This window comes from Camellia sinensis, chromosome 11 (assembly GCF_055761805.1).
Source record: "Camellia sinensis isolate YWXY chromosome 11, ASM5576180v1, whole genome shotgun sequence".
NCBI classification, from domain to species: domain Eukaryota; kingdom Viridiplantae; phylum Streptophyta; class Magnoliopsida; order Ericales; family Theaceae; genus Camellia; species Camellia sinensis.
The window spans coordinates 101,567,105-101,592,646 of NC_138971.1; the positions used below are offsets into that span (position 1 = coordinate 101,567,105).

At 38.7% G+C, this 25,542-nt stretch overlaps 1 protein-coding gene across 1 annotated transcript; it reads right to left on the bottom strand.

Moving 5' to 3' along the window:
• Window positions 1–6,220: 6,220 nt before the first annotated feature.
• FEZ (NAC (No Apical Meristem) domain transcriptional regulator superfamily protein) lies at window positions 6,221–10,135 on the bottom strand. The gene is made up of 3 exons (XM_028231673.2): window positions 9,452–10,135; window positions 8,204–8,520; window positions 6,221–7,162 (listed from the first exon to the last, which is right to left on the bottom strand). The coding sequence occupies exons 1-3, from the start codon at window positions 9,630–9,632 to the stop codon at window positions 6,461–6,463; spliced, it is 1,200 nt and encodes a 399-aa protein (XP_028087474.2). The 5' UTR covers window positions 9,633–10,135; the 3' UTR covers window positions 6,221–6,460.
• Between the last annotated feature and the right edge of the window lie 15,407 nt (window positions 10,136–25,542).

The window sequence follows — 25,542 nt, forward strand, 5'->3', positions numbered from 1 at the left end:
ATATCGAATAAAAGTTTCAAAAGCTTCTGCCACGACCCAAACCCACCTCTATAGGTTTAGCATCGTAACCGGTCGGTAATCTTGGGATTACCGAAGGCTTCCTAATAGATTAAACAAAAATACTGGGCCTAGCGAAAGCAAATAATAAAATATGATGTCCATAGTGCTGTGTAGACATACATAGGACTAAAAACTTTAGACTTTAATACAAATACGCGACGTCAATTACATTAGTCTTATATTACCACATTATAGATAGACCAAAAGTTAAGTTCAAACTTAAACAAAAAGAAAATCAAAAGTCATAACAAGGTTCACAAAACTTGACCACATCTTAGTTTGGGAACCTCCTCGGGAGGCACTATGGTTGGCTGACCAAAACAACTCTCTAGGCAGCAGCTTAGGCCTGGTCATGCGCTTGCTCACCTACATATATAAGTAATATAGTGAGCTGGAGCCAAGTGAATAATAACAGAGTAAAGGTTTTAATGAATGATGTCTATAACAAATTCAGAAATCAGAATTCAGATAAAAAATAGATACATATTCATATTCATACTCGTACTTGTGTTCAAAGTTCACATATCCCATATGATCATACGTGGTACATCCATTAGTGCTAACAAATCCGATGACCCATATTTGGGCGGACATAAAGGCATTTCGATGACTTATGTGTACATTAATGTTTTCGATGACCTATAAAGGGACGACTATAAAGGTATTCTGATGACCCATAAAAGGACGGCCATAAAGTCATTCTGATGACCCATAAAGGGATACATATCATATGATGCTAAGGATGTCACGAATACATTTCAAAGAATCGGACCATCATTCGTTTAATCTCATAATAGCATTTCAAGAAACAGATCATTTCGTATCATTTTTTTCCAGAAAACAAATCATATCATATCATAATGTTCAGAAGATATTTAACATTGAACATAGCTTTACAAGTTATTACTCACAGATAGCTCCGATAGCAGATCAGACGAATCAAACAAACCAAATGGGCTAAGGCGCGTGACCTACACAAACACATAGCGGATACATATTGAAATAAACATTCGGAAAACACTTAACTCATTTATTTTCTATCTTGATGTGTTTCTAATCCTTATCCTCATATTATGTCTTAATTAAGGCTTAGAAATGCCTAGGATGCAATGAGGATGCCAAAATGTAACTTGAAACACTTAGTCAAATTTTCAAAAACAGGAAAGTTTGCTCGAGTGCAACTTCGGTTGCTCGAGCGGTCTGCAAAAGTACCGGTTGCATGATTTTTACACTCGGCTATCGTTCGACAGTCACTCGAGCCAAAGACTGAGTAAATAGGGTCTTCGCTCAAGCGCCACTTCCTACGCTTGAGCGGAGGACCAAAATGTAAGGGCAATCGCTTGAGCGCAGGTTATGCCGCTTGAACCAACCCCTAAACTCTGCAAAAGTACTGGGAGTTCGCATTCTTCGCTCGAGCGTAACTTTCTACCTTCAAGCGAAGAGCACGAATTTTGAAATTTCTAGATTGCTCTTCCAAGTTCAAAACTCATTTTTAAACCTTCAAAACACATCTTTTTGGGCCAAAACTTAGCAAAACATTGAGAAACTCATAGTACATAATGAATTACAAACCATTTCGCAAAATCAAGCGCAAAAGCTTTGGCAATTGTACAAAACAAAACTTGATACTTAGAGAACATAACTTGCATGTAATGTCATGAATTCCAACTTTCCAAAACATGATCAAATGAGTCATTAAGCTTAAGAACATGTTGAATTCTTTTAACAAAACCAAGATATGAACATGCATGTGAGAATTCTTGTAAAAATAGTTTCAAAACTTTATGATATGCATATGAATGCATAAATGTTCTTATTTCCTACCCTCTTAAGCTTAATTCATGCATTATTCAACTTAATTCTCTTGTATTTATGTATTTATTGCCTTGAGTTTAAAGTATAGAAGTATAATTCTTACCTTAAGTCTTGAATTTGTAAGAATTCCAAGTTGATCCTCCCAAATTCTCAAGGTCTAAATAAACCTAAGTCAATTGCTCTCAAAACTCCTTCTACTTTACTCTCTAAGCTCTCTCTCTCTCTCTCTCTCTCTCTCTCTCTCTCTCTCTCTCTCTCACGTTTTTGATGTCAAAAAGATGATGAAGTGTGTATATGAGGCTTCTACACTCATCTTAAGCCTTATATAGGCTTCATTAAGACTTAATTAACTTAGCTTAATTAATTTGAATTAAAACTAATCACTTGTAATTATTTAATTCTAAGTATTTGCTTCAGAATCGAATTTAAATTAAACCTACCATAATTTTCTAAAAATTCTAAATAACACATATACTGAGTTAATTTTGTAATCGAATGCCGATAAGGCCTTCAATTCGCATAATGAAACAGAAACATAGATACATCTTTCTACAACAGACAGATATAAATGTAAATAACATCTAACACATGCAATTAATATAGAAATTCATCTTAATTATATATTAAGCAGTCTTAATCAAGGATCATGGGCTAATCACAGATTGGGGTTGTTACAGCTTCATCCTTGGTTCAAATTAAACAAACATAATTATATCTAGTATAGTCATCTATGAAAGTGATAAAATATATATTTTTTTTTCACCTCTAGTTTGAATTAATTTAAAATCACAGATGTCACTATAAATTAATTTAATTGGTTCAGTACTTATTTCAATTGAATGAAAAGGAGTTTTAGTTAATTTTGCCTCAACACAAATTTCACATTTATGATTTGGATCAATCTCAAATTTCAGTAAACAATCCATATTAATTAATTTATGCAATAATCCATAATTAACATGTCCTAATCTACCATGCCATAAATTTGAAGACTCGAGCAAGTAAGAAGAAGATGTAATTTTATTAATCATAGATAGTCATTACATTCATTTTGAAAAGGCCATCATTCATGCAACATTTTCCTATATAGACCCCGTTTTTGGTAAGTACAAATTTGTTACTCTAAAAAACTAGTATAAACACATTCTTGCTCAACAAAGATTTGGAAACAAGATTCTTGCGAATGTTCAGTACATGCAACACAATGTTGAGGGTGAGTTCATTTTCAAATGTCATCTTCAGTATAACCTGCCATTGTCCTTTGACTTTAGAAGTCGAGGAGTTGCCCATGAACAATTATTCTCCATTGTCCACTACAGATTATGAGGTGAACATCTTTTTGTCGGCACAAATGTGACGAGTAGCACCAACATCCACCCAGCATTCTTTGAGATTTCTGACAAGGTTGACCTTGGAGATAGCTGTTGAAAGGTTTATGTCATCAATGCCATTGGAGATTTGGTCCACTTCAGTGACATTGGCTTAAGTAGGTTTCTTACTTAATTTCCTTTTCCTTTCCCCTTGCTACGACAATCTTTGGCCCGATGTCCTTCTTTGTCACAGATGTAGCATTTGTCATTAAACCTGAATTTCTTGATTTCTCCTCCTTTAGAGCCTTGTGAGGAACTTTCTCCGGTATATTTTCGTTTCTTTGCTTTTTGTGCATGTTCCACTACATTAGCCGTTGACTACATAGGATGCTTTCCAACCCTCTTCTCACAAGTTCAGTTGTCTTCCTCAATCCTCAAACGCACAGTCAATTCCTTTAAAGTCATTTCTTTGCGCTTGTGTTTGAGATAGTTCTTGAATTCCTTCCAACTTTATGGTAATTTTTCAACTAGGGTAGCAACTTGGAAGGACTCGTTTAGTGACATGTCTTCAGCATGGATGTCATGCAGAATGAGTTGGAGATCTTGAACTTGGCTGATCACAGTTTTTGAATCAACCATTACAAAATCTAAAAATTTTCCCACCATGAATTTCTCCGAGCCAATATCTTCTGCTTTCTATTTTTTCTCCAATGATTCACATAAATTTGGGCTCAAATATAGCCCAAAATAAGCCTATAAAACTAAAATTTCCAATAATGTGGTGTAATGTCATTGAATAGCTAAAATCTTTTTGACATTTTATTTTGCTTGTTTTTCTCTTTTTTTTTTAATTTTTAATTTTTATTTTAAAGCTTTTAATTCTAAAAAAATCGTGAAGTTGAGGGTTTGATTGTGTGGGTGTGAGTTGTAGTAGTAGATGGATTTTTTCACTCTTTGATCCTCTCTTAGTGCGCTTCACCGACTTGTATTTTTAATTTCATATTTTTAATAAAAATTTCTTTGCCGATAAAAAAAAAAAATCTCATTATCACTTTTATATGGTATCATTATCCAATAATAAATTACATATATAGTAAATCCCAAAATATTACATCTAAATTGTGAAATTCATCTTCCATTATATAATTTTAGGATAAATTATAAATACACCCTTCGAAGTTTGCTTAAAACACAAATCGTCCCTTATGATTTTGAAAATTACATTTCATCCTTTGAAGTTTCCAATTTTATAACAAATGACTCATTTTATTAATAAATTATCAAGTCCATTAACATTTTTTAATGATATTAGAAATATATTTTAATTAATAATTTAAGTAATTTTATTATTTTATACGAGAATAGTTAAAAATTTCATATTTTGAATTAATTTTGTCAAATACAAAATTCTATCAAGGGAGTATTTATAATTTTTTAAATCACAAAAAAAACATACTTTAAATAAATCTTACGAAATGTATTTATAATTTATCTATAATTGTTTATTATTAATCAGTGATACATACACCAAAAACAAACACATACAAAAGGATAAAACTAATATGACAGCTTGAACTGTGGCGAGCCATCCATCAATTACTATGTTGCCGTCGTTGACTGCATGCACTTATAAAACTAAAATATATTAATGTACCATGTATATAATATATCAATAATATCCATTAACTGTCCAATACTAAGCATTAGGATTGTGCAAAATATGATTGAATTTGTTAAAATTGTACTATATTAATTCGTACCGTTCTATTTATTAATCACGATTTTAATTTTAAAATTTATAATTTATCTTCAAAATCACTCCATTCGCTATAATTAATATATATATTTTAACCTATAATGAAATATCAAAGTAAAAATGAGTGTGGGAAATAATTAATATGTGAAATTTATTACAAATTAGTAATTATACATATGAAAAATATTATACAAATTAGTATTATATATTATGCAAAGACTTGATAATTTGTTAAAATATTCTTCAATCCGCCAATCTATCCAAAACAGCTCAAATTGCAATTTATCAATCCGTCAATCTACTATTTGATTTATAATTTTACTCTCAAAACGTCGGAGCCACCGTACCGCGCACACTCCTACTAAGCATAATCCTCAGTCCTTACATTTACAATAATTCTATAATACAAATGGAATGCAAACACTAACACATCAAAAATTTTATAATAATTATATTTTTATTTATTATTGTGTTAATTTAATGAATCTCATTATTTATATATTTGTTATCAATGTCAACACATGAAATAGTAAATAATAGATAGTGACAATAATAAGTAGGTGTTTGGAAAGTTGCTATTTTAATAGGCTATTTTAATTTTTGACTATTTTAATAGGTTAAAATTTTTATGTTTAGGAAGATAATTGGATTTTTTTTAGTTGTATGTGATGTTTGTGAGACAAAAAATGAAATGATTATGAGTTTGATATGATATTTTGTCTTATTGACTATTTTAGCCTTTTGTCATTTTGTGAATTTTAACCCAAAAGTCAAAAAAAATCTTTGCCAAACACTCCCTAAATCTAGATGCCCAAAATTTTAAGGGCAAATAACACTATAATGGTATCAGTAAAAATATATTATAACTTGATGGTAAAGTTTATAAAATTTAATAATTAAATTTATAAAATTTACAATGAATTTGTATTATATTTTTGTTGACATCACTGGATAATAATTTTTCCAAAATTTTACCATGAATTGTACTATAAAAAGATATGTGTGGTGTAGATTGAATTATTGTAGGATAGGTCTTCAATTATTGATTTTCTGGATAAAATTCTAAATAAATTCTTCATGTATGTAGCATTACTCAATAAAAAAATAAAATAATTCTAGGAACACAAATGTGAGACAAATAGTGTGGGGATCACATGTGGGTCATTCGTCTCACATTTGTATTTTATTCTTGAAACACATCTATATTCATAACACTTTAAAAAAAAAAAATGATTATCATAACATTACTATTAACACAAAAAAAATTGTCTACCTTCCGTTTTGTGTCTAATGTTGCTCTTTCATTGGGAATTTGTAAGAAAATTTTAATCCTTCGATTTGTGATTAGATCAAGTACACAAGAAATTCTAGTCCCTACACAAAGATTGTACCTACACTACTACTCCTAGCTAGACAGATACAGATTGTTGTTCTAACAATGAGGCTAAACTTAAATCAACAAAACTGGCAATTAAAACAGTGGTTCTAGCTTGTGTAAGTGTGTACCAACTTTATTTTTTCAAGAGTAGCACTTGTTAGTGGAAAAGCTAGTGGACATTTCACTAGGACAGGGAGAAGAATCCCACACCAAATTTGAAGGCAAACTGAAGGGAATTCCAACAGATCTCATAGTCCCCCACTGCTCATCAAAATGTGCCCCATTTGGGTCCCTCATCAAATTTATCTCTTCTCCATGACTTCCGCTGCCTTGCACTTCTTGTGGTAATGCTATTGAGAAACCATTACACTGCTCTTGCAATCCACTGAACTCTGTGCTCTCAGAGGCTTTGCCAAAATCTCCAAACATGGTAGTAGAGGACATGTTTAGGAACATGGAAGGTGCATCAACTGTGCACTTAGAGGGTCCCGGCAAGTTCACGAGTGACGAAAATGGGTAGGCTGTGGGAAGGTCTCCAAGTGAAAGAGGTTTAGTAGCCATGTGGTTGATGGGCTTGTAGTAGGAGGGAACATATAGAGGTGAGAAACTGGTAGTGATACATGACTGTTGAAGATCATTGTTAGAGCTAAATTGGAATGCTGAGCTTGGTTTGTTTGGTGTCAGTGACATGTTCTCTGAAGTGAACTGAGTACTGTGAGGTCCTTGAGAAAGTATCTCAGGCGTGGTTGTTTCAGGTAATATTGGGGAGACCCATGATTGTGAGATACCTCTTTGTGCAGTAGAGATAGTTTTCTTAAAGATCCTGCAAATTGCCCATGACTCCTGCAAGTCCAAAGCAGATATTGTCTTAATGATATACCTCATATAACAACAACAACAACAACAACAACCTAATAATAATAATAATAATAATAATAATAAGTTCATAAGCACATACACTAAGCACATACACTAAGGTCAAGTTTGGAAAGACTAAAAAAGTGTATTTTTTGTCTTTTTGGACTAAAAAATTGAGGTTGAAAATATTGATGTTTGGGTTAACTTTTTGACTTTTTATTGAAAAATGTGTAATAAAAAATTATAAAAATTGATTTGTAGGGAAAAATTTGAATTGGGAGTTGTGCAGCCGTAATTGTTGACTTTTGGTGAATAGTGTTAACTTTTTAACTTTTTGAGTAACTTTTTGACTTTTTGACTTTTTTAAAAGTACCCAAACTTGACCTAAATACAGAATCAAACACAATATATTAGTGAACAAAATCTTCCAAAAGTGGCTGGCCCCAATAACGAATCTTGTAAAATCTTGTCAATTCATGTGTTTTTTTTTTTGTTTGATTCTGTATTTGATTTAGATATTTTTTAAACTTAATAAAAAAAAAAGTAATAGTATAGAGACACAAAAATCAAACACAAGGGGCTCGTTTGGTTTGATTTTCTGAAAAAATTTTGAGAAATTTTCTCTACAAATAAGTTTTCAAAAATAATCAAACCAAACAAATTTTCTCAAAAAAATTTCTCAAAACTTGTAAACCAAACAAGTTTTCCAAACAAATCTCTCTCTCACACATATCAAATCAATAACTTTTTCCAAAACTCTATCTCAAAATAATTTTCCAAAACATCTTTTAAAAAAAACCAAACCAAACATGTTTTCGTACTTTTTATCTCTAAAACACATCTCTTAAACACAAACCAAAAGCCGCTTGACTTACGAACAAATTTTATAAAATCAACCTCCATCCATTTTTTGTGTTTGGTTTCTATATTTCTAGACTTCTCACCTTTTTTTTTTATAATTATTTTATTATTTTTTTATTAAAAAAAAAAAAAATGGTATTGAATAGTACTCTTGAAATGCTTTACATTGGGAGGTATGTTTTTGTCCAAGAACCTCTTGTGTGGGGATGAGATAGAGTCAGAGACAGTGAGTGAAGAAGGTAAACGAAACTCATGCATCATCCAGTCAGTTTTGATCCCTTTAGCAGCTCTACCTTTGTAGAAAACAAGGGACTTCTTCAATCCTATGCACTTCGAACCTTCTGAGGAGTAGATGGGTCGATCAGTTCCGGTGGCTTTCCAAAACCCAGCTCCAGTTACTCGGTTAGGCCTTGCACTGTTTCTGTACTTCCGGTCCCTCGGACAATAGAAGTACCATTCTTTCTCACCAGTTGTTGCCATTTCTGTCACCAAAGAAGGGGATAGAGATATAACATGTCAAGTTGTCTTTTAGGACTAGTCACTAGGGTAGTAGTTATGCTTTATTTTTTTATCAGCAAAGAAAAATTTCATTAACAGTATGAAATTAAGAGTACAGGAAGATGATGTGCATCAAGAGAGATTTGAAAAGTACAAACTACCCCTACTACTGCTACTCTCACCCAAACAACCAACCCCTCAGTCTCACGATTTTTTTAAAACAAGAAAATAAAAACAGAGGTTAAGAAGCGTAGTTATGTTTGAGAGAACATGTTATAATGGAAAATATTTTCTAAAAGCGTAGTTATCTTTGAGAGAATATTTCTAATAAAAAATATTTTCTATATTTTTAGATAATATTTTCTTATATTTGGTTGCAAGTGCTAGTGATGGTGTTACTGGTGGTGGTAGTGGGTTGGTGATGGTGGTGGTGGGGTGACCAAGGCGGTGGTAATTAAGGTGGTAGAGGTAATAGAGGAACTAGTAGTATGGTGCCATTAGTAAGATTTTAATTTAGAGATATTAAAAGTAAAAAATATTTTTATTAACTCCTGTTTTTTTGTCGTATCAAATGTCAAAAACAGTAGAAAACATTTATAAAAAAATATCTTTGGTCGAAACAAACATATTAGCTTGAAGATGGTCTATGTATTGTGAATGAGCAAAAACACATATAATGTTTATTTTAGTGGTATATTAAGATATATTTGCATCGGCAAGCCAAGAACAAAAAAAAAAAAAAAAAAACTGATAAATTACATACGTATTAGTTGATAATTAAAGTTATACTGTGTGATGTGTGGAGAACAACTTCAATATGTGCATAATAATGATAATAGTTGGCACACAAAAGATGAGATCAAAGCAGAGAAGCAAGATGCCAAGCATAAAATGGAACATGAATTTTAATCCTACTTGGGAGATCCCATGGATCAAACTTATAGATGTCTAGTTGCTTGATGATTTCAATGGAGAGTGGTCGTTGCTGAACCTTCCTCTTCAGATAAAAACCAACCAGTTCCTCATCGGTCGGATGAAACCTAAACCCTGGCAGCATGATTTCATCCATTTTATCAGTTTCACCTCTCTCATCCATTCTCTTTCTCTCTCTCTCTCTCTCTCTCTCTCTCTCAACTTAGAAAGAACCCTAGAAAGAACACAGCTTTAACTGTCTAAAAGAGGAACAAAGCTCCAACTGTGAAGAAACCCTAGAAAGAACCTGAACTCCTGATGATCAAAAGAGATGACCAGAGGGAGATTCAAGAAACCCACAAGAAGTTCACTTAATTTGAAGCCATTATATGCTTCCTGAGAAGGGTTCTGCCTCCGAAGGATCAGCCACCTTTTCTGGTGACTTTAAAGGAGCTTAGCTGTGTGTGTGTGTTTAACTCACAGTCAAGTCACACAAAGAGAGAAGCTTAGGGCAAGCTCTTTAAGAACTAGTACCAAGAAACCGCAAGTCAAGGGATATGGATTTTTTAACAAAGACTCTTATTTCTTACTTATGTGCCCTGCATCAACCCATTTGGTGGTTTTGTTTAGTCCAAATTGAGGAATCTCAAGAAACTTGCAAATCAGCAGTGTATTGGGATCATGGTTGGTTGTTAATTTCATGTTTCTTATAATAATACTTTCATGTCAAGACAAAGAGAAGTTCCAACTTGATAGTTTATTGATTTATATTTTTAATAAGCTTTTGTTTGAAATGGTATTTGGAAATGTGAACCTAAACCACTTTCAATGCAAAAGTTCAGAATTATATTCAACTGTCAAATTCCAATGTGACTGACTGCAATGAAGTGTTATTTATTAATTTTTAGAGATACAGTTTTCTCAAGATCCAAAAATCCCATTTCTATTCCATTCTCCTAAAGCTTCTATTCCACTGACTTGTCTGATTGAATGAATATACTTTTGTGCCAACTATTGGACATGCCCTAGAAAGGGACGTGGAAGTCCATAGCGAGCTCCTTGCAAGCTTGTGCTTGCGTCCGTCCTTGCAGGCTTTCGGGTCTACTTTTAGACTCAATTTTGATAATTCAAACCGTTTATATTTTATGATTTATTCAGTATATCATACCTGTAAAAAATCAAGTTAATCGGATATCAGAAAGTATGTGTTTGAAAAATTGAACTAAACACTATTTTTTAAAGAATTTAATAAACAATTTTCCGAACATATGCTTTCTGATATCCGATCAACTTGATTTTTTACAGGTATGATATACTGAATAAATCATAAAATATGAACGGTTCGGATTATCAAAATTGGGCCTAAAAGTAGACCCGAAGACCTACAAGAACGGGCGCAAGCACAGAAGCTGCAAGGAGAGGATCCTCACCCGTCGATAGCCACATAAGGGACCACACCTAGTCTAATTAGATCAATGTACGCCAAGTTTAACCTTTTGGCCCCACAACCTATATTTCACAGTTAAAACTCCAGTCTCCATCCACATGAGCAAAAGTTGACTTTCTTGATCTTTCAGCAATGGTTGGGAGTTGGACTAGGGACAAGAAGGAGCTTCTGAATACAATTTTTTTTTTGATAAATTGCATTAACACCCCTGGATACCTCTACAATAATATTGTCCACTTCATTTATTCTCATTGACATCTTTACTTCAAAATTTTGTGTAACAGATTCGACTTTTTTGTGAGACAACCGAAAGTTAACCTAACGGAATTTGTTGATGTCGTTAGGTTAAAAGTTTAAAAATTCAGAATTTCCTTTATCTATTTAAATTATTTTATCTTAAGAAATTAAAATTTATTATAAATAATTAATTGTGTCTTCCAATCATGTTATGCCACATAAACTTTCATTTGAACATAGTTTAAATCACATAACCCTGGGTCACACCCCCACAACCAACCACCCTAACCAAAAAGGTAGTCCAGCTCTGTCCTCTTATAGTACCCTATTCATTCACTATAGCAACTCAATGTTTCTAGCCTCTTCCGTTGCCAACTATCATACCCTACCATATGAAAGCAAATTTATAATTAATTTAAATTGAAAAATATCATTACATTCTCACTATTGGATAATATAATAAAGAGTATCCAATAATATTTAGACATGTATGCTATTAATAAATTTTTTAATACATATAGCATTTTCGTTTCTTTAACATTTGATGAAATGATACCTTATATAAACTGTCCTTTTATTGCATTTTCTTACCTAATGGCCTAGCTCATTTTCATTCTATCAGTTTATAATTATATAAAATAAAAAAAAGACTACTCCAGTTTTAAATTTCAAAATTCATTGCCATATCGTTTTATATTTGTCAATATTTTCTTATAATTTGGTTATAAGGGTTCAACATGCTCTAAACTTTAATTAATCGAATGGTAGCTCAAATTCTATCTTTGAAGTCTTAAGTTTAAGTCATACTATGTAAGATTAACGAGTGATTACATGTATTCCCAATTTACACTCCTAACTCCAAAGGACTGTAGACACCCCATTTTTGACCGACCTTAAGACTCAGACGTCACTGATTGAGCGCTCGGTGATGTTGCATATTGTGCTAGTTCTGAAGTTTTAGAGTCTCGGCTGCGAGCCTTGCCTCTGGACTTCTGGGCTCTTTTGTGCTTTGCCTCGGTTTGCGAACCGAGTTCCGTTTTCTCCATTTTCTCTTCCCGAAGGGAGGGAGAGGTCTCGTAGACCATCTCTCAGTAGCCGTAGGTTACGTTTTGTGGTCGTAGGCCATTTTTCCCGTTTGGAGCCCGGTTTCCAGTTTTTCGGAGTCGTCGGCCATGTGCCTCGGTTCGGGACTGCCTAACCACCTCTGTTTGCTCTGATTTTTGGTATACACCTTATTTCCTCCCTTTTGAGGGATACTGTGGCTCGAGAGACCAACTTCGTGGTCGAATGCCACCTCCGGTGTTTAACATCCCATTTTCGGGGCCCCAGGCCGTGCGTTTCGGTCCCCGAACCTCCGTTTTGCATCCGTTTTGGTTCATTTTTGGTGGAGACCTTATTTTCATTGTTAGAAAGCTTGTAGGAGGGTGGGAGGCCAGCAATTGTTCTGAAAAGCCAGCTTTATTTCTTCATCGCTCTCCGCCGCCCGTTTTCCTCACTAAAAAGCTAATGTTGACCACTCCCGGGCCACTTTCTTTAGCCCTAAACCCCATATTTGTGTTGTACACACCTGGGAGGCCACCAATATGTATAAGCCAGCCAGTAATTATCCTTGACCCTTTTGAACCCCTCTAAAAAGTTGGCTTTTCTCTCTCCTGGTTCACATTTTCTAGGTTTCGACTACATATTTGTGTTGTGCACATGGGAGGCCACCTTTTTGGGGTGGCTGGCCAGCAATCTTCAATGACCCTTTTGACCCCTAGCCGGCCAGCCATGGGGGGGTGGCCAGCCGGAAACTTGAACCTTTTGAACCTAGCCGGCCATGATCCTCTCTCCAAGTACATTCCAGCTGTACCCTCTGTTTTCTCTCAGATTTTGTATCCGGGGGGGCTGCCTTTGGGGGGGAAATTTGAATTTGTTTTCCCCCCCCCTTTCCTTGCCTCTCTCCCTCTATAAAACCAGCACCCTAGCTCCATTTTGAAGGGTTGACAAAACCAGCTGGGGTATTGCATACAACTCTCCCTCTCCCTCTCTTCCAAACCCTTCAAACCCTAAGGTTCTTGCCCCCTTTACACTACCACTCATAGCACCACACCTCCACCCTCCATTCCAGCCCTTTGAAGCTGATTTCTAGAGGCTAGGAGCACCATTTCTTGGACCAAAAGTTGTTGAAAACTTAGGCTACAAGGGTAAGTTTCTTTTCCCTCTTTTTTAGCTCTATTTTGCATGCTTTCTTAGCCTTTGTTTCTTGAATTTTTGGGCTCCGGCCCAAACTGAAAATAGTCATATTTTGAGCTCCTTTTCATGTTTGATCAAGGACCTCTTGCTGTTTGAGGTCTCCTACTGCCACTTGCCACTTTATCTCTCTTTTAGGCCTATTTTTGCATGGTATTTTAGTCTTATTTGTGAGCTGTTTTGGACTTGGTAATAAACTGTAAAATGTCTTTTTTTGAGCCCCTCTTCAACTTTGTTGAAGGGCTCTCCTCTTTTTGAGGCCATCTGCTACCACTTGTCTCTTTATCCCTCTCTTAGGCCTTTTTCTTGCATGTTGTTTTAGCCTCATTTGTGTTTATTTTCGAGACTTGATATAAACTGTAAAGTGCCTTATTTTGAGTCTCTCTTCAACTTTGTTGAAAGGATCTTTGCTATTTGGGACCAGATGCTGTCCCTTGTCTCTAATCTCTCTTTTAGGGCCATTTTTGCATAATAGATTAGCTCTATTTGTGTTCACTTTTGAGATTTGTTATAAACTGAAAAAAGTCTCCTTTTGACATCATCTTCATGTTTGATTAAGGGAATTTTCTTTTTTGAGGTCATATGCTTCCTTGTATGCTTGATTGTCCCTTATTTTGAGCCTTACACCTAAGCCTCAATTGCATTCTTTGTTTGGACTTCTAGCCACTGAAATCTAGTGGATTTTCAGTGGCTGGAACACTGTTTTGAGAGCCAAGATTAGAGGGGGGTGACCCCCTCTCTCCTTCTCTTGTTTGGTGGCCTTTTTGGCCTTCTAAAGAGACCCTACATTGCATGCTTCGAAGTCACTTTCCAGGGTCAATTTGGTGAGTTTTAGGACTACCATATTTGATTTTCATAGTTTTTTATGCCATGCTAAATGTCTATCTTGCATGTGCTTAATAACTCCTCGCATGGCCCTCTAAAGTAACTCATCATTTTTGCATGTGTTGGCTTCATTTCAGTGATTATTTGGGCCTATTTTGACATGTTTTGTTCACTAATTTTTGTTGGTTTGGTAAGATTCCATATGCTTCACACACTTTCCATGTAAACCATGTTTGCTAGTCAAAGTTGCATGCTACTTTAGTCCATCTTGTTAGCATCTTTTGGCCATGCTTTGAACTGGAAATGTTCATGTTTTGGGACTGCCTTAGCTCTGTCTTCATGCTTCATGATCAAATAATGCATGCTTTGTATAGCTATAAGTCATTCCATGTGCCTAATTTCGAATCGGGTGCCATTTTTCCGTGATTCGGGACCATTTTGTATCATATTTCAGTACTGAAATTTGCATGTTTGCATACCATGTTCCATGCCTTGCCATGCTTTGGTAGAGTGGCATTTGATGCCTTAGGCTTGGTCATCGGTTTGCGTGCATGTGTGCACGCATTTCGAGAGTCTCATTTTCACCTAATGGCCATTGATGTGAGTGTGGCTGAGGTCCACTCATGTTGGTGTAATTCCATCGTGCATTGTGTATGCCATTTCATTTCGCAGCATTGTGTATGCTAGGTTGTATGTTAGAGCATTGCGTATGTCTCGTTACATCGTGCATTGTGTATGCCATTTCATAGCATTGTGTATGCTAGGATACATGTTAGGATCGCATTCATGCATGTCATGCATATTGCATAGTGCTTGGGATAAGAGTTAGCCCAAACACGGGAAACGAGGGACGTTTCGTACTCCGAGTGACGGAACGTGTCTCAATTCCCGGTCGCCGACACTCCGGATCATCCATGATGGAGTCTAGGCCTTGTTGTTTCCATATGTGCATTCATTTCATATTGAGTCATGCAATTCGACTTCTCGGCCATCATGCATCGAGATGCGTGATTGGTGGCACGAGGATCGAGGGCTACACTCCCCAAAGAGTAGTCGTGCATACATATGTGAAAATACTTTGCCATGCTCTTTTGTTGCTCTCTGTTGCAGCAAATCAGAAATCAGCAGCCTTCCGGAGCTTGGCACGCATTTCAAGAAAAATTGTAAACGGAGGCAAACCGGGGCATCGCAAGGGATTTTCGCGCGAGGCAAATTCAAGCATGCATCATTCATCATCCGGAACAGAGCTGAGGCAGTACACGGATTTGCGTGCAATTTATTGCTTTCCTAGATTAATGTGTTAATTAATTAGGATTTTGTATTTATTCGGGACTGTATTATTTATTAATTTGGGACTATATTATTCTTTCGGACCCTCTGCGCGAGGGCAATGTTTTAATAAATGTGCGTGTGTGTGATGTATGTCTTCCAACCCCACGTCTTTCTACCTTTTATTTATCAACTTATGATGGTTAGATTAGGGCATGTTTCAATTAGCATACAGTATGATAGTATGTTTGCATTCATTCATCTGTTTTGCATGCACCGGGCTCGGTGCATCATACTAACTACATTGCATGTCAATTCCGAGTTGAATACTTGTTAGTTGTAGCATTTCACATGCCATCTTTAGAATAGCCGAGCCTATCTTATTTGCATCTTGCATGTGTTGCATTAGGCATTTCTGTATAGTTAGGATCATGCATGGGTTTCTAATCAGCTTCTGTTTTGGCTTGGAGTACTCGGTAAGTTTTATGCTTTAGCATCCTTGCATGCGTGTGAGTGACTGCCATGATAGCATTCTTACCATGAGGCTATGTGCTTATGTGATATAAACTGCCTGAATACCTGTGGGTGAAGGTTGGATTATTTGAATTGGAATAAATGCATTGACTGTGAGTTTTAAGCCCACTAGATAGTGGCAAAATCATGTTTTCTAAGCCCATCCGAGGGTGGCAAATCCACGTCTTAGCCTACTTGCGGGTAGCACCATCTAACCATTTTCAAATAAACAAACATGAAATGTTTTGTTCCAATTCAGGCGACCCAGTCTATACTTGTATGCTGTGCGCATCACATAGTAAATCTAGGCTAATAACCGGAATAAGAATGCATAATGTTTTCAAAAATAGATATCATGGTTAGTAGAGGCTGATCTTTGATCGGGCGAGCGGGGGTGCTCACGAAGTGACCTTCCCCAATCGTACGCAAGTTCCCGAGCTGAGGCAACTTTGGTGATGACGGACACGTGGCCTTAGGCAAACGAGTCAGGGTTTCCTAAATTTCCCCAAAATAAAACATTTAGGTGGCGACTTTGTATTTGGCAAAGCAGCCCATGTTTGGCACTTCTTTTAAAATCTGTTTTCTCAAAACGATTTGCCGGATTTGGACTATTTGGTTCAGATTTAGAACCGTGACAATTTGAGAGTCCGAACTTGTAGTGAGCCCAAATGAACAGAACGGGACTCATCCTCCCGGGGCGTTCGGGGATGTCTACAGTTTTTGACGACTCTGCTGGGGAACTTAGAGAACTTGACTCGAACTCATGATATCTTATTTTGACTACACTTATGTGTTTCTTTACATTGCATTTGCATTGGTGCGCCTAGGACACTGTGTTTGCCATCTGCTATTCCTGAACGGTTTGCCGGAGGCTTGTCTTGTCAAGGCATGACCATAAAGCTGACCGGTTATGGGCTCTGCCAGTATGGGAACACAAACCCCGATTTTACCGGGCACCCTTTTCGACCATTCGACCTAGTGCATATTCGGATCCATAGTGACCATTCCAAACTAGGACAGGTTGCTTACCCGATAGGTTGTTTGAAGCCGCTGCGTGCGTAGTGAAACCCTAGCTCCTGATAGAATAAGACAGGGAAACCTTACCCCAACATAGGGGTGTTTTGGCTCTCACTTGCTTGCTATGTGCTTTTAGGGTGTGTCCCTACAGGAATGCATGTAACAGTTTGTAAGTCTGGGTATCAGGCCTGCGGGCATCAGTATCTGGGAATCAGTTTTACCTGAGGGTATCAGTTCACCAGCAGAATTTTGGACAGAATTCAGTAGAGAGCACACTCATTCAACTATGCTCATATCTGTTCAGGTGAAATCAGGCTGAGATGCTGCATGTTTTCTCTTTTGCTAGGGTAGTCTTGGAACCATAGCTTCAGAAGGCTCCGATATCCCCCGAGGTTCATCGGACTTGTGCTGATAGACTTTGTCAGGTCAGAGATTCAGTTTAAGGGCAAATCAGTGTTCCTCCGCCAGAGGCAGGGTAAAAGGGGCCAGTTAGGCACAAATCACCGGTTCAGCAGTTACCAGATCAGTGGCCCTTATGCACCTCACCAATGAATAGGCAGGCTGAGGCCTCAGTTTTTATCAGTTTTTAGTCACCCTACCAGTCAGTCAGCTGGAACAGCAGAACATGGCAGGGATGGAGGAAATGATGCGTCAACTCCAAGAAAGTATGAAACTCATGCAGCAAGATGCTGCCCGCTAGACGGAATTTGCCAAACAGCAGGCTGCAGTCATGGCCCAGCAGGCTGAGCTGATCACCAGGCTGCAACAGCAAAACGGAGCATCTGCTTCGCATCAGGCTCCTCCCCCACCAGGAGCTCCAACACCTGGGGAGACACCAAATGTCCAGGATGGTACGGACATTCCGATGGGGCCGGCTCCGCCCCCAATCCTACCCCAATTATCCAAAACACCTATCAACCTACCGGACTCTCCCTTTGAGTTCGAGACAGACCCCACATCATTGAAGTTGAGCAAGCTCGAAAAGTTGTTCAAGAGATCCCAAGGAGTCAAGACCATCCCTGACATCAAAGATGGATATACCAACGCAGCTGTGACGCTGCCTGACAGATTCAAAATGCCACACATTGATCGATTTGACGGGTCCGGGGATCCCATGGTGCACTTACGGCTGTTTTCAAACATATTAAGGCCGATGGACCTCACCAGACTACAGAAGCTTTCTTTATTCGGTCGGACCCTGTCGAGTGTGGCCGCTATCTGGTATGCAAAATTAGAAGACGATGTCAAACGGAACTGGGATGAGATGGCCGAGGCCTTCGTTGTGCAGTACTTCTATAACACGTAAATCGAGGTCACAACCCGTGATCTTGAGACAACAAGGCAAGAGCCTAAGGAGAGTTTTTCTGATTTCGTAGCCTGCTGGAGGGCCAAGGCCTCAATGATGACCCTTAGGCCCACTGACAAATATCAAATTCGGATGATTGTGCGTAATCTCCAGCCCAAGCTTATGCAGAAGATGGTCGTTCTCCCCTTCCCTACCTTTTCAGATTTACATGAGATGGGAGTACAGATCGAGGACGCAATAAAACAGGGCCTTCTTGACTAGGAGAAAGAGCAGCCTAGGCGGGCATTTTCCCGCAATTCGAATGCGACCACCAGTGGTGATGCGGCCGCAAGATCTTCTGAAGTGGGCATGGTCACCACCTCCGCATCAAAAACAGCTACCCCATTCACCGGTGCGTCCAGAAGTAGCTCACAAGAAACCAAATATCCACCTCGAGTCAAGAGGGTTTTCACCCCACTTCGTATGCCTTTGTCAAAGGCTCTAGAGGTCTTAATACAGAAAGGACATCTGAAACCATTGGAACAACGGCCCTTACCCAATCCTCTCCCTCTAAAGCATGACCAGACTAAATACTGTGCCTACTATCAACAAACCGGTCATGACACCGACAGTTGCTTTCGTCTGCGCCATGATGTACAAGATCTGTTTGACAACGGGGTCGTTACCGCACCAGGTCCTGCAAAGTCTATCGGCACTTGATCAGTGAACTTGTGGGGGATAATGTGATTATGTGATCGGGAGATGAACCAGCTGCGGGTGGCGCTCGATTTAGTCTAGATATGGCGTATGGCACGCACTGTTTTGAGCATTTGCAAATGCCAGTTTCTGACTTGGGTATTTAGGTCAGTTTTGTTGTGTGGTTTTAAGTCTGTCTCTTTGTTTTGAGTCAGTCTTTTGTTTTGAATCTGTCTCTTTGTTTTGAGTCAGTCCTGTTGTACAGAAGCCAGGTGATTCCGGGGGTGTTACTTCGGATATCACTATTTTGTTTTGTGTTTGTCCTTTTGTTTTCTTTTGAGTCTGTTTCTGCCGGGGAGCCAGTTGTGCCAACAGATCTGAATGAAACAGCAGTGATTTTCATACCCTTGTGTTTGCTTCTGCCTTACGCCAGTTGTGCCAAAAAATTTGAATGAAACGGCAGTACTTTTTGCCTGCTCTTCTGTGCCTTGAAATCATTGTATTGACCTAAGTTTTTCAAAACTTTTTTAACACCGTGGTGATGAAAACGAAGAGGAAGGAATTCCTTGGGTTTTGCAAAAATTTGATCATTTGAGAGAAAGAGAGGCATGCTAAGCCTTTAATGATCGAGATCATGCTTGTTAATGTGAGTACTGAGAAGGATCCTGGCTTGATCCAGATTGGTCCCACATTGTCTTCAGCGCGAGCGACTAGTCGTTTTCTTAAAAGATTTCAAAAAAACGTTTTGCGCGATCCTGCGAAAACCTGTGTGGAATCGCTCTTGAGATTGTGCAGCCTAGGATCGCTCTCAGCCTCAAGACTCGACCTCTCATTATCAAAACTCGGACTTAAGTTCAGAAATGTTCAATGGTCAACTACAACGTGAGGCTTGTGTGGCCAGATTCAAAGCAGCCCTCGAACAAGAGGCAAGAAAGTCAGATCAAGAAGATCAGATGTCATCAAAAGAAGCTTGCAAAGCTAGATCAGAAGCACCTTTCGAACTAGGGGCAAAGGATTTCAAATGTGCTCGAGGAGGCGAAGATGGATCATTCCACAAATCAAAGAAGGTCGGCAAGAATGCCAAATCCCAGAAGGGAGCAAAGAAGACAGTTTCTGCTGAAGAACAACTGAGTTCCTATCCGCAACACTAAGGACAAATTCAACCCCCTATTGTATGGACTCCTGCATCGTCAGCGAACAACAGCCATTTTCCTGGACTGAGATGACTTTAGGATCTCAAAACCATTTGACATGGACTTGTTACACTTTTACCCTTTGAGAGGCTCGCTGGGCCGAAAACCCGGAAGGGCGACCCAGGCAAAAGTTAGAGCAAGAGAAAAATACAAAAAAAAGAATGCAAAAAAAAGAAGACAAAAAAAATGAAGAAAATAAAAAGAAAAGATGAAAAAAAAAAAATACAAAAGAAATGAAAAAGAAAAGAAAAATAGAGCTCGCAAGGTTGAAAACCCGGAAGGGCGGCCTTGGTAAAAGTTAGAGCGCAAAAGGAGAGGTTAATACCTGAGTGTACCTTAACCCCGAACTACGCGAGGCTTGATTCCCATCTTTGGGATACGTAGGCAACTTCATTCTGAAGTCCAGCCATAAAACACTTCGAATTCGACTATGTCCATGTAATGGTTTTGACCATCATTGACTTTTTTGCATCCGAGAATTTGGTTGTGTTCGTCACCTGAGGACTGACTACAATGCGCTGTGGTGCCATTCAAACAAGGGGCAACTTTTCGTTGCCATTCAATGCGCTGGGGTGCCGTTCAAACAAGGGGCAACTTTCCGTTGCCATGCAGCTCTCTTCAAGTAAGGGGCAATTTTCCTTCGAATCTGAGGTTGTGCATCTCGAGAGTGGGTTCTATGCTCGTTGAGCAGTGGCCGTTTGCAAAAACAGTTTTTCAGAATTTTTACTAAGGTTGACTGAGTTTCTCTCGAAAACTATTCCATTTTTCCAAAACTGGACATTTTTCTTGGACCCAAAAAAGGAAAATTTTCAGTGCTCATAACCTAACTCGCATGATTTCAAATCAGAAAATCGAACAAGCATGTTAATCTAACTCTCATGACGGTCAAAATTGTTTTAGTCGAAAACCAAAACAAAAAAAATTGGTCAAAATGATGAACTAGGGGTACAGTTGAGTCAGGCTTCCTGTCTTTTCCCCGTTGCCTATGCCTTTGCCAGAAAGGGCACCATACTTGCCAAGAAGGGCACTCTCCCTGCCAGAAAGGGCACAACTGAAACTGTCAACAAAAGAGCTAAAAACTCTATCATCCTCCAAGCAACGAGGTATCAAGCCAAGTGCGAAGCACGAACTGGAATGGATCGAGATATCCCACTCCCTCATCTGGACAGATCTAACCACGTCCAAACTCCCTGGCAGAGCATCGACAGCCGATGTCAACTGCAGATTCGCTACACGCTTAGTTGCAGCGCAACCCCTCTGTGGGAGGAACTCACTAGTTGTGTGCAGAAAAAGAAGAATCTAGCTGAGTGCTAGGGACAAGAGCCCACAACTTTTGTTTGTCCATCAACCACCCTGGGGAGGGATAAAAATGAGAGAATAAAGAATAGAGAGATGTACGATGAGAGAAAAGTGAGAAAAGGGTTTTGTGAGAAAAATCGAGCTTGAAGGCCGAGTGATGTGAGAATCACAAATGAGAAAGGGTGGGAAACAATACCCAGAAAAACAGGCTCCCTGTGCGCGTCTGAGTGTCGTATCTTTTTGTTTTACCTCGATTCTTGTCTTGAGTCGTTTTTTTTTTGAGTGTCTGTATTTGTGTTTAGGTTGTTTACCTTTTGTTTTCCGTTGTTGAGTCGTAGTGCGCTGTGTTCAGTCGTAGGCTCAATACCCGGTCGAGAACTCATTTATCAATTTCAAAATAAAATCGTTTTGCGCTCCGATTGCCGTGCCGTTCTCCACATCTGTGCAAAATAAGATTCGTTCTTTCATAAAACCGTAAGGTTCAACCCAGGTCATGTCAGAGCAGCAAAACCAGGACCTATTTGAAGCTATATGGGTTCCAGACTGCAAAGCAAAAGAAAAGAGGAAATGTCGAGCATCTGAGTTTGTTTTAACTTCAGTAAGTTCCGAGACTACATTCCGTATGTACCTCTTCAGGTCTTGCCAATGCTCCGAAGTATGAGTGTGCCTCTACCTCAAGCTCAAGATCAAGTCTGCTTCAAGTTAGAATGGCGATCAAAAGTGCTCTCCCTGAGTACCATTCCCTACCAGAGGCATCTTGGCTGTATTCGCAATGAGTTCCTAGAAGACCAACTGCGACGGTGGAAACTAGAGTTCAAATGGCTGTTGCCTAGAACGCAAAGGTTTGGGATTTCCAAGACTAAAGTCTGGTTTAAATACCCAGGGGTGTATCTCCGACTTGAAATCTGTATGGAAGCCCCATGGGTTGAGATAGCGTGTATGCACCTTAATTCTGGATACTGAACCAACCTAGTCTATCACCCCATTGGAGAATAGGGAAAGTTGTGAATATGATCAGGAAGAAAGGCAACATCCAAAGTGTTCTACGTGAAGAATCCTTGTCAGTATTTCAGAGCCTTTGTACTGTGAGTTGAAGGTAAGTGTTCGAAGAGCACAGGGAAAGATCCCCATCGGAGCAGAGCGGTTCACCGCCACTCACCTCATGAGGTGCTTTCTAAAGCGCTGTTTTGTCCATTTATTGCTTTCCTTAAACATCATGCATTGTATGGCATTGTACCTATCAAGTTTCTTTCTCATTCATGCACGATATTGTATGTACGGTTCATTCAAAGAAGTTCCGTTTAAGATCATTCATTTAGTGTATCAATCACACTTCACTCATTTAAGTGTATCAATCACACTTCATTTATTTAGTGTATCAATCACACTCTCTTCACTTAGTGTATCAATCACACTTCTTTCATTTTGTGTATCTATCACATACATTCTCGTTTTGTGTATCAATCACACTTCACTTCATTCACTTAGTGTATCAATCACACTTCCTTCACTTTTGTGTATCTATCACACACATTCTCATTTTGTGTATCTACCATGCACATATTCACTTTGGTGTATCTATCACATACATTCTCGTTCAGTGTATCAATCACACTTCATTCATTTAGTGTATCAATCACACTTCATTCATTTAGTATATCAATCATACTCTGTTCACATAGTGCATCTATCACACTTTGTGTTCATTTTCAGTATATCTATCATACTCTATTCACTAAGTGCATCTATCACACTTCGTGTTCACATTTAGTGTATCAATCACACTTCATTCATTTAGTATATCAATCATACTCTGTTCACATAGTGCATCTATCACACTTTGTGTTCACCTTTTGTATATCCATCACACTTGTTCACTAAGTGCATCTATCACACTTTGTGTTCGCTTTTTAGTGTATCAACCACACTCTGTTCACTTAGTGCATCTATCACACTTTGTGTTCGCTTTTTAGTGTATCCATCACACCTGTTCACATAGTGCATCTATCACACTTTGTGTTCACTTTTAGTGTATCAATCACACTTTGTGTTCACCTTCAGTGTATCAATCACACTCTGTTCACTTAGTGCATCTATCATACTTTGCGTTCACTTTTTGTATATCCATCATGCTTTACTTCACATAGTGTATCCATCACACTCGTTTCGTTTTGTGTATCTATCACACTTCGCTTCACTTAGTGTATCAATCACACTTTATTCATATAGTGTATCCATCACACTCTCTTCACTTTTGTGTATCTATCACAGATGCTCGCTAAGATTGCATAATCTTCTTATATCCTTTCTACATGTAATGTAGTTTGCTTTGTATTCTTGCTTAAAACTGTTGCATTTATAGCGTGTATTTGCTTCGTTACAGCTTGCTGCATTTGCATGATCATTGAGATACCTTCGGCTTCTTGCATTGTCGGTTGCATTTTGCCCCTGCTTGCAGGCACGCCTGCGGGGGCATCTCTGTTTATCTCGCCTGTTTTGTCTAAGTTTTCGGCCTTGTCAAAAATGGGTCGTCTCTGGGCTTTGACATTCACTCCCGTCACGCATGACTTTCGAGTTTTGTCAAAGAGGGGCAACTGTAGACACCCCATTTTTGACCGAACTTAAGACTCAGATGTCACTGATTGAGCAGTTGGTGATGTTGTATATTGTGCTAGTTCTGAAGTTTTAGAGTCTCGGCTGCGAGCCTTGCCTCTAGACTTCGGGGCTCTTTTGTGCTTTGCTTCGGTTTGCGAACCGGGTCCCGTTTTCTCCGTTTTCTCTTCCCGAAGGGAGGGAGAGGTCTCGTAAACCATCTCTCAGTGGCCGTAGGCTACGTTTTGTGGTTGTAGGCCATTTTTCCTGTTTGGAGCCCGGTTTCCAATTTTTCGGAGCCGTCGGCCGTGTGCGTCGGTTCGGGATTGCCTAACCACCTCTGTTTGCTCTGGTTTTTGGTATACACCTTATTTCCTCCCTTTTGAGTGACACTGTGGCTCAAGAGACCAACTTCGTGGTCAAATGCCACCTCCGGTGTTTAACAACCCATTTTTGGGGCCCCAGGCCGCGCGTTTCGGTCCCTGAACCTCCGTTTTGCATCCGTTTTGGTTCATTTTTGATGGAGACCTTATTTTCATTGTTAGAAAGCTTGTAGGAGGGTGGGAGGCCAGCAATTGTTCTGAAAAGCCAGTTTTATTTCTTTATCGCTCTCCGTCGCCCGCTCTCCTTACTAAAAAGCTAATGTTGACCACTCCCAGGCCACTTTCTTTAGCCCTAAACCCCATATTTGTGTTGTACACACCTGGGAGGCCACCAATATGTATAGGCCGGCCAGTAATTGTCCTTGACCCTTTTGAACCCCTCTAAAAAGTTGGCTTTTCTCTTTCCTGGTTCACATTTTCTGGGTTTTGACCACATATTTGTGTTGTGCACATGGGAGGCCACCTTTTTGGGGTGGCCGGCCAGCAATCTTCATTGACCCTTTTGACCCTTGGCCAGCCAGCTATGGGGGTGGCCGCCGGCCACCTGAACCATTTGAACCTAGCTGGCCATGATCCTCTCTCCAAGTACATTCCAGCTGTACCCTCTGTTTTTCCCTAGATTTTGTATCCGGGGGCTGCCATTGGGGGGGAAATTTGAATTTGTTTTTCCCCCCATTTCCTTGCCTCTCTCCCTCTATAAAACCATCACCCCAGCTCCATTTTGAAGGGTTGACAAAACCAGCTGGGGCATTGCATACAACTCTCCCTCTCTCTCTCTTCCAAACCCTTCAAACCCTAAGGTTCTTGCCCCCTTTACACTACCACTCATAGCACCACACCTCCACCCTCCATTCCAGCCCTTTGAAGCTTATTTCCAGAGGCTAGGAGCACCATTTCTTGGACCAAAAGTTGTTGAAGACTTAGGCTACAAGGGTAAGTCTCTTTTCCCTCTTTTTTAGCTCTATTTTGCATGCTTTCTTAGCCTTTGTTTCTTGAATTTTTGGGCTCCGACCCAAACTGGAAATAGTCATATTTTGAGCTCCTTTTCATGTTTGATCAAGGACCTCTTACCGTTTGAGGTCTCCTACTGCCACTTGCCTCTTTAT